At 57.9% G+C, this 8,724-nt stretch overlaps 1 protein-coding gene across 2 annotated transcripts; it reads right to left on the bottom strand.

The window, feature by feature from the left end:
* Positions 1 to 2,877: 2,877 nt before the first annotated feature.
* On the bottom strand, positions 2,878 to 5,233 carry EMD (emerin). 2 transcript variants are annotated; one of them, XM_040626834.1, is made up of 6 exons: positions 4,995 to 5,233; positions 4,798 to 4,905; positions 4,553 to 4,630; positions 4,195 to 4,328; positions 3,690 to 3,763; positions 2,878 to 3,608 (listed from the first exon to the last, which is right to left on the bottom strand). In XM_040626834.1, exons 1-6 carry the CDS (start codon positions 5,074 to 5,076, stop codon positions 3,275 to 3,277), a joined length of 810 nt encoding a protein of 269 aa, XP_040482768.1. In that variant the 5' UTR covers positions 5,077 to 5,233; the 3' UTR covers positions 2,878 to 3,274. The 2 variants fall into 2 exon arrangements, with proteins under 2 accessions (XP_040482768.1, XP_040482772.1); XM_040626838.1 differs by having other exon boundaries at positions 3,690 to 3,736; positions 4,995 to 5,228.
* Positions 5,234 to 8,724: the final 3,491 nt, after the last annotated feature.

The following is an 8,724-nucleotide window of genomic DNA, read 5'->3' as shown; positions in this document are numbered from 1 at the left end:
GCGGGGGGTGGCGGAGTCCTCCAGGGATTCTCTCAGTGGGGCCAGGTCCCAGGCCCGTTTTCCCCTAGCAGGATGGAGTCCTGGTGCTCCTTTTCCTGGTGCCATCTGCCTGTCCTTCCCTGGGGCCCTTTGCAGGGATGGCGCCCCAGTCTTGCTCCCTCCTGCCGCCTGCCCGTGCGGGCCTCAGGCTCAGGCCTGGCCTGGCCTGTAGCCTCTGCCCAGCGCTGTCCCCAAGGGCTTGTTCTCCCCCAGGCTGGCATCTTCTGCCCTTGCTGCCCCACGTGTGTCACAGCTGCCTGGGCACGATGTGGTGTCCAGGGCGGGACAGGGACTCCTGGTTAGCTCAGCTGAGCTCTGAAGCTGTGCTTCCGTGGGGGCCCTGGCCAGCATGCCCGGTAGAAGTGGCGGGGCCTGACTTTATTCACCTGTGTCCTGCCTGCCTTGAGTGGGACAGTGTCTCCCGGAACTGGCCACTGGGAGCCTAGGGTAGCAGGCCAGACCCAGGTTCAAGAACAGTGTGGACCCAATGCCACTTTCCTATCCTTAAGGCCTTGGGTATTTTATCCTCATGGAGCCACTGACCATGCACCCCTTGAGCTGGAGTCTTTGCAGGGTGCCTACTGTGTGCTAGGACCAAGCGGTCCCGAGCCATCCTCTCTAGCTGCGGCTGCTGGCTCCTGGGTCTGCCGTGTGTGGATCTCCTCTTCCCCTGGGACTGTCAGGAGCCCCAGCTGGAGAGCCAGGGTCAGGAGCACAGCTGTCAGACTCTACCCCTTGCCATGTTTGTAGGGCACTCCTCTCTGCCTCCCTGTTCCGGGATGCTGCTCTGCCCACTCTAGCAGCCCGACACTGCACACCCGGTGCCCTACCTTGGGCTGCCGGGGCTTCTGCCCCAGTGGGGCTGACACCCTGGCACCAGCAGAGCCACCGTCCACTGGACCAAGGGCAGCTACTGCCCCCCTCCTCTGCCCCTGGGCACCTCAGGAGCCCTTGGTGGGGAAGGAGGATGGCCTGAGCCCTTGGGAGTGGGAGTCCTGGAGCCCAAGCTGCCCTGGTGGGATGACTCCAGAACTCTAAACCTAGAGTTTAGGGCTTTGGGGAAGGAGGCCCATCCAAGCTTTCAGAGAGGTAGTCCCAGAGTCCTAGAGAGCACTAAGTGGAGACCTTGAAGCCTGGGGCTCCATCAGAGCCCCCTGGAGCAATCGGCAACCTTTGGATTGGGGCACATGGAGATGAATGGAGATGGTTGTCCTTGGGGAATAAATGGGTGGGACTATTTCCTCCCTTTCCTGCAACAGACAGAGGCCTGTAGAGGGCCATTCCATCCAGAAGCTGTGCCCTCTCTCTCCCTTCTTTGGGGTGCCCCAAGCTCAGCTCCCCTTCCTCTCATGCTGCCCCTTTGCTCTGCCCCAGCTACTCCAGAGTGTCACCATGTCAACCTTGCCACTTTCCCAGGCCCCATGTTGGGTCCACTAGGCTCCACTTGCCTTTCTGCCCGGACCCATGGCCTGCCCAGGTACTGAGTGCTTGTGGGTCAGCTGCACTCCCAGACAGGGTCAGTCCCTCCTCTCAACACACTTGGTTTGGGATCAGTTGGTGAAAGAAGCTGCATCACTGTCCCTCTCTGAGGTCCTGGTGCACTGGTGACCTGAGACCAGCTCATTGATCTGACCATCGTGCCCTTTTGTCATTGATAAGGAGGCACCATGTTGTGTCCACACACTACGGAACATCCAGGTCTCTGCCCTTGCGCTGGCACGGTGAGGGGCAGAGGCAGGGAGCCTGGGGAAGTCCATACCAAAGGTGGCTGGACCCTGGGGGATGAGCCAGGTGGGAGCAGCAAGCAAGGGAGGCTGAAGCTGTGGGGGTGCTGAGAAAGTCAGAAGCAATTCATTTCTTTCATTTTTCCCTGTATATTCTAAATGCATGTGTTACTTTTAGGAAAACACACACACACACAAATGTGGGAGAAAGACTAGCATGCAGGAAAAAGAAACAGCCAGGAGCCAGGGGTAGGTAGGGTCCCAGCTCCATCCCTGACCCAAGCTCACCATGTAGCCATAAACAGAAGCCCATGGGTGCTGTGCCAAGTGAGACTGGGTCTGGCCAAGTCCTAGCACCTGAACAAGGAGCTGGTCAGAGGCAAGGAAGTGATGCCAGGACCCCATCCATCAGGCAAGTCTTCGTGGAGCCTCTGCTTCCCACCTGCATGCTTGGAGTGGGGTCCAGCGCCTCTGTGCTTTTCCACCCTCTGCTAGCAGGACAGAACCAGTATGTGTGGCCTCACATGGCATACTACCCTGGGTATCCTTAGCACTTGCTTTAAAATATATATATGTAAATTTTTCAGGTTATGAAATACCCCCCTCCCCGACAGAAAACCTGGAGGTAAGCAACAATACAGCCAAGCGAGGGACTGGATTAGACCAAGTGATGGGGCATTTCAGAGTACTACGAGCCTTCTTCCATGCCATTAAACAAGCAGCTTTCCGGGAGAAACCCCGCCAAACACACGCCTCATTTCCTTCCCATTCCCCTGCCCTTGGACACTGCGGCAGGTTGTCAGCTCTTCTCCGTTAAAACATCTGTAGCCAGCATTGTGCATGCACCCTCGCCTGCATTTCCAAGTGGGCTCTCCACATCCCATGGAGGCACAGTTCTTTGCCTAGTTACAGCACTTTGGGTAACGAGTCAGGAAGTGAACCCTACAAGTAAAGCACAAACATGTCCACGGGTAGCATGTGATCTCTACCCCAACCCCAACCCCAACGCAAAAAGAGAGAAGCAACAAAGCCAGATGTTGAACCTGGAGACCCAAGGCCTGGAGGCCCCCAGCCAGGGGAGCCTGATCCCTAGCCAGCAGAAAGAGCCCACACATTAAAAATAAATGGTCTTTTTATTGTGTGTCCATGAAAACAAAGTCAGGGTGGCCTTGGTTAATCCCCCCAGAGAGGTGACAACAGACAGGAGGCATGCAATGACAACAACCATGTTCTCTCCAGGAGAAGGGTCTCGCCCTCCTAGGCCCTATGGGTCAGAGGCAAGCAGGACCAGGAGACTCAGAGGAAGGCCTGCCCGGGCCCACCATGCCACGGAGGGCCTGGGCTTGCTGCCTCCCTGGCAGAACAAGGCAGGGGGAGCAAGCACTGACCTGGGCCAAGCCCAGCACTCCCAAGCTAGAACACACAGAAAAGCCCCCACCCCCTCCCCCAGCAAACACTACTAAGGCAGTCAGCCAGGACTTCTGAGAACAGCTGGCCATGAAGCCAGACCCTCAGGGCTCCGTCCAGAAGGGATTGCCATCCTCAGCCTGCATGGAGTAGTAAACAAAGAGCAGGAAGGCAGCAAAGACCAGGAACAGGAGCAGCTGGCCCCAGAGTGGGACCTGGCGGTCCTGGCCCAGACCAGCCCCGGGGGCCTGCTTTTCTGGCCGGATAGCACGACGGGTGAGCCACGAAGTGGGGGAAGCTGAAGATGAGGATATGGGAGAGGTGGAAGAGGATGTGGGATAATAGGACATGCCCAGAGAGCTTCTGGAGACGTTGGAAACAGGGCGGTAGTGCACGATGTTCTGGTAGGCGCTGTCCCGGCCATAGGCAGGGCGTTCCCTAAGGCAAAGAGGAGAGATGAGCCAGGAGGGCCTGATGAGCCAGAATCAGCCCCAGTGCCTGGCCCTTCCTGCTACTCACCTATCCTTGCTTTCCTCTTCAGAAGAGAAAAAGCTGTCATCGCGCACCTGTAGATAAGAGTCCGGGAGAGGGGACTGGCCGGCAGGGTCAGTGTGGCCTGTCCTGTCCCTCAGTTCAAATTTCCCCAGCTGGCTTATTCTGACCATTGCTTAAAGGCAAGACCCTGTTCCCTCCAAAACTCTCTGAGTTCCCAGCCTTATGTCTGTAGGGTTTTGTCACTTACTCAAGCACTGTCCTGGCTGCTTGCACCTTACTTTGTGCACCAGGGTTCTGAGAAAGAGCTCAAACCTAGATCCCAGACCAGGGTGCAAGGCATGTGCCACGTATTCTAATCTTAACAGTTCCGACAGACCCCCAGAAGACGGCCCTGACTAGGAAGGTGTCTGCTCATCTTACCTCTCTGGAGGCACAGGACCTACCATTTGCACCCAGTGGCCCCCTTGTTTTGTCCAAACCCAGCTATGACCCCCAAGGGTTGTACCCAACTGCTCAACAGCCAGCTCACCTGGTGGTGAAAGGTGTCTGTATCTGCCAGTGAAGTTGAGGGCTGACGGAATCCCTTGGAGGTGCCCACAGGCTCAGGTTCCCCATAAGTCCTGGTGGTCAAGTAACTCTCCTCATAGTAGTCATCACTATAGCCTTGAGAAAGGGAGACAGCGATAGCAAAGAGGACAGCAGTGTCCCCCCACCTGGCCCAATGGCCCTAATGTGAATCCCATTTATGGGCCTGTGGCACGGTTTCTCCCCTCTAGGGCTGCTGAGGATGATGGGGATTGAGATCTCAGGTTCTCCCTGACACCAGGGTCCCTGAGGGAGTGGAATAAAGGTGGCAGGGTGCCCACCCCACCCCAGCTCAGCCTTACCCTTGCTCTGGTAAAGTAAAGCGTCCTCTTTCTTGGGCAGATCGTACATATCCGAATCCACGGATGCTGAATCTAAGTCTGAATGGGGGAGGGGCCAGGAGCATTTGCCCCCATGGCTCCCCTCCCTTTTCCCCGTGCCCCTCCCAGCCAGCGCCCCTGCCACACCCTCCGGATCCCTATCCTCCCCATTGCCCAAACCCTGTCCCCATAGGAGGCCAGGTGGAGCTCTGGGGCGGGGGCCTCACCCGAGAACCGATAGGAGAAAGAAGATGCGGACGAGTTCGGGGGCGAGAGCCTCCGCCTCTGGGTCTCGTATTCGAAGATTTTCTTTTCGTAGAGCTTGCGAGTGGAACCTGGCCAGACACGGGACGCGAGGCGGTTAGGGACGCGGGCCGGAAACCCGGGGATAGCGCGGGGAGGGGGCCCGCTCGCCACAGCGTACCCACAACAGGCCCGTGCGGGATGTTGTACTGTCGCAGCACGGCGGCCAGCTCAGCGTCCGACAGGACTGCGTAGTCGTCCATGGCGGGCGGCGAGCGGCGGGCGCGAGTGGCGGGCGGCGGGGACCTGGGGGTGGCCCGGGCCTGGCGACACGGGCCGAGCTACCGCTGCCTCAGAGCACGGCGGAGGCAGCGCGAGCGTCTCGGGAACGGCAGCACTTGCGTCACTCCTGCGTCACGCTCGCGTCACGGCCGCGGGCGCTGCGGACGGCGCGCGCTGTGCGGGGCGGGGCCAGGCCGCGAGTAGCTGCCGCTGTAGATCCGTCCGGTCTTGGGAGCAGGCGGGGCGGGCCCGACGAGGCCCAGACGTCACAAATGGGCGGGACAGGCTAGAGGCAAAAGAGGGGCGGGGCGAGCGCGGAAGCCAAAACTGCGCAGACCCGACTAGCCGCTGCAGCGGGCGGGGCTGCGCGCCCCGGGAAGGGAGCGGGCAGTTGGCGAGCCGAGAGAAGTCACCTGCTGGCGCGTTTGGGCGGGGCTTGAGGGAGGCGCTGGGCCTGCGTGGGAGGAGTACGAGCGTGGGCTCGCCGGGACGCGGGAGCGGGGCGGGGTCAGCGACCGAGGCGTTACCGACTGGCGTGTGCCGGTCGGAAGGGAGGAGGTGGGGGGGGTGGGCCTACGCAACTCGAACCGGCAGAAACCGGCCAGGACAGGAAAGCGGCGCAGGACTGACGTGCTGGGCGTGGCTCGCGCTCCCTGAGTCACGTGGCCGCCGACCCGTCTCTGCAGCCCCCGCAGCCCCCACCCTCTACCCCCTCCCTACCCCGGACTCCTGCGCCGGGGGTTCTCCGGCCGCACTCTGGCCGGCCGCCCCTGCCGCAGCACAGCGGGAAGCGACCCGATCCCAAGAGCGGGCCCTTAGAGAGCGCGGGTCCCAGGCCAGGCGCTGCTGCGAGCGCTTTGCGCGCCTGCCCCATGCCAGGGAAGCAGCCGCCTCAGACCCCCGGTGCCAGGCCCGCCTTCCCGCTCTACGCGGCCCTGGCCTGCGCACCTGCGCCCGCCGTCCCGCCGGTCCCCACCGCCTCCCTCCCTCCCCACTCCACCCGGGAGGAAATGGGGCACTGGGCCAGGAGGCCACCAGCACTCCAGGAGCAAGCAGCCTTGCAAGGGACTGGGCGTGCCAATGGGCACTGGCAGAAGGCCGAGTGAGGCATGCAGACAACGAGTGTACGCCTGACCCACCCTGCCATCCACCTGGGGCGCTGGGGGTTTCCTCTCCTGTTGGAATGCCTCTCCCGATGGCCCCAGGAGGCAGCCGGGCAGGGGAGAAGGGGAACCTTCCAGACTCAGAGGGCCTGCTCAGGAGTTCCAGTAAGGCTTGGCAGGCTCTGAGTACTTGGGTCTAGGTGGGCTTCAGCACCAGTGGCAGTGCAGAGGGGGCCCCGAAGGATAGGTACCAGGGTACTGATGTGTGTGAACCATGGAAGGCTGCCAAGGCATGCTGAAGAGCCTAGACTGTCAGGAATTGGTGAGGGCCTTGGTCAGCAAAGAGCTGTTCCTGGGGAGATTGGAAAGGAGGTGACAATGATATTCTAAATGAAGCCAACTCACGGAGTGTGGGTCCAACCCAAGCGGCCCTCCCTGGGCAGGCCCAGAACTGGGAGCATAGACAGAGGAGGTGCTATCTCTGATATCAGATGACACCTGTTAACAGAAGAGAGGAGGTCTCTGGTCCAACCTAGACTGGTTGGTCCAGCTGGTGAGGGTCACAGACCAGTTCTCTGTGGGTCACGGGGTGGAGAAGAGGTAGCCACACAGGGAGTGGTGAGACATGGCCTTGATGGAACCACACACAAAGACCCTCAGAAGAGTTGCCGCTGGCCGGGTTTTAGACTACAGGCGAAGCCTGCTCTGTCTCCTGAAATGGGAGATGTGTGAGTCTCCAGACAAGTGCATGCAGTAAAAGGGGGACAGCCCTGAGCAGGGCAGGCTGCTTATCTTTCAGAGCAGGGAAGGAGATGGCATTTGGGCTCTGGGCGCTCAGAGGCTGTCTCATGGAATTTTGAGTTTTGGCAAGATCAGATTCCCCAGCACCTCTCCAAGCCTTCTTCTGCAATGCTGGCCCCTGTCCCAGAGGCTCAGTCCTCCCCCATGCCACCCCTCCCCGTAGGGATCTAAGCTGTTTCCTTATGAGGTCAAGGAATTCTAGGTTTGCCTTCTCCCCAAGGAACACCCCCTCCTTCAGCACCTGCCTCGGCACTCTGCCTTTTATGTCCCACCCACTGCCCCACTATGGGGGTCCCACCACGGATGGCACCAGGAGGCTGAACTGTGATGGTCCCCTGCGCCCACCCTATGGGCACCTATAGCCCAAGCCCAGCCCTGCTGCAGTGCAGACTTGTTCCAGGACACCAGAAACCAGACACGCCCTTGACCATGGGAGCTAAGAGGTACTCTGTGCTACCACCCATCACATAGAGGAGGAATTGGGGGCCTAGAGAGATAGGAGACTTGCCAAGGACCTCTAGTGCAGCAATTCATTATCACAGACATACCCACAGCTAGATTTTGGTTCTCAGAGCAATGACCTGGACAGTGTGGCCCAGTGAGGGTTCTGAGTCCTTAGAGGGGCTGTTGGGGGAAATCTTCAACCTCCAGCAGAGTCTTTCTGGGAAGGGTGTGCATAGGTAAATAAGAGGAGGAATTTTTCTGGAACTGCAGTCAGGGTGAGAAGGGCTAGGAAGCCACTGATTCCAGGTCAAGAGTAAGAAGACGGTTTCTCTCGGGACGCCTGGGTGGCTCAGTCAGAAAAGTGCCTGCCTTTGGCTCAGGTCATGATCCCGGGTCCTGGGATCAAGCCCCAAGTTGGCCTCCCTGCTCAGTGGGGAGCCTGCTTCTCTCTTTCCCTCTGCCCTTCTCCCTGCTTGTGTGTTCTCTCTCTCATTCTCTCTTTCAAATAAATAAATAAAATCTTAAAAGAAGACGGTTTCTCTTTTAAGGATGGGAATGGCTTCTAAGCAGTACATTGTGTAACTTGCAGTCCCAGGAGGATTGAAAGTTATAAGGAAAGATATCAACATGAATACATTTCTCAGCATCCATGTCCAAGAAGATTGTTCACTGAGCTATTAACATTTTCTTTAAGATCAGAATGTTCTTAATACTTTAGTTTGATACAAAACTTAACTTTTCAGCAAGACTGGGTGGCTCATGGACTTGATTTTGGCTCAGCTCATGCTCAGGGTTGTGGGATTGAGCCCTTAATTGCGCTCCATACTCAACGGGAGTCTGCTTGAGATTCTCTCTCTCCCTCTCCCTCTGCCCCTCCTCCCCTGCTCATGCGCTCTCTCAAATAAATAAATAAATCTTGTTAAAAAGTCCCAAAACTTCACAGGCACCTGGGTGGCTCAGTCGGTTAAGCGTCTCCCTTCAGCTCAGGTCATGATTCCTGGTCCTGGAATCGAGCCCCACATTGGGCTCCCTGCTCAGCAGGAAGTCTGCTTCTCCCTCTCCCTCTGCCCCTCCCCCCGCTCATGCTTTCTCTCTCTCTTAAATAAATAAAATCTTAAAAAAATAAATTTAAGAAGTTTTAAAAACTTAACTTTTCAAGAATGTTAAAGATCCTTTGGGTTTTACCTGGTGATATTCAAATGCTTTGAAACATTGCTCAGAGAGTAACAAAAGCCTTAAGATCATGACTATTGTGAAAATTAATATATGGAAAATTGTCAC

The sequence above is a fragment of the Ursus maritimus genome, assembly GCF_017311325.1.
Source record: "Ursus maritimus isolate PB19 chromosome X unlocalized genomic scaffold, ASM1731132v1 scaffold_X1, whole genome shotgun sequence".
Taxonomy (NCBI): Eukaryota; Metazoa; Chordata; class Mammalia; order Carnivora; family Ursidae; genus Ursus; species Ursus maritimus.
The sequence above is the reverse complement of the archived record's forward strand: the minus strand, read 5'-3'. Positions and strand labels throughout refer to the sequence as shown.

Bases quoted from the DNA above. Each gene is read 5' to 3' on its own strand.
- EMD (XM_040626834.1), bottom strand. From the start codon at position 5,076: ATGGACGACTACGCAGTCCTGTCGGACGCTGAGCTGGCCGCCGTGCTG. The intron at 4,631-4,797 runs GTGAGGCCCCCG...TCCCCCATTCAG, and splicing joins TTTCTCCTATCGGTTCTCGG to ACTTAGATTCAGCATCCGTG. The intron at 4,329-4,552 runs GTAAGGCTGAGC...CCCTTTCTCAAG, and splicing joins TTTACTTTACCAGAGCAAGG to GCTATAGTGATGACTACTAT.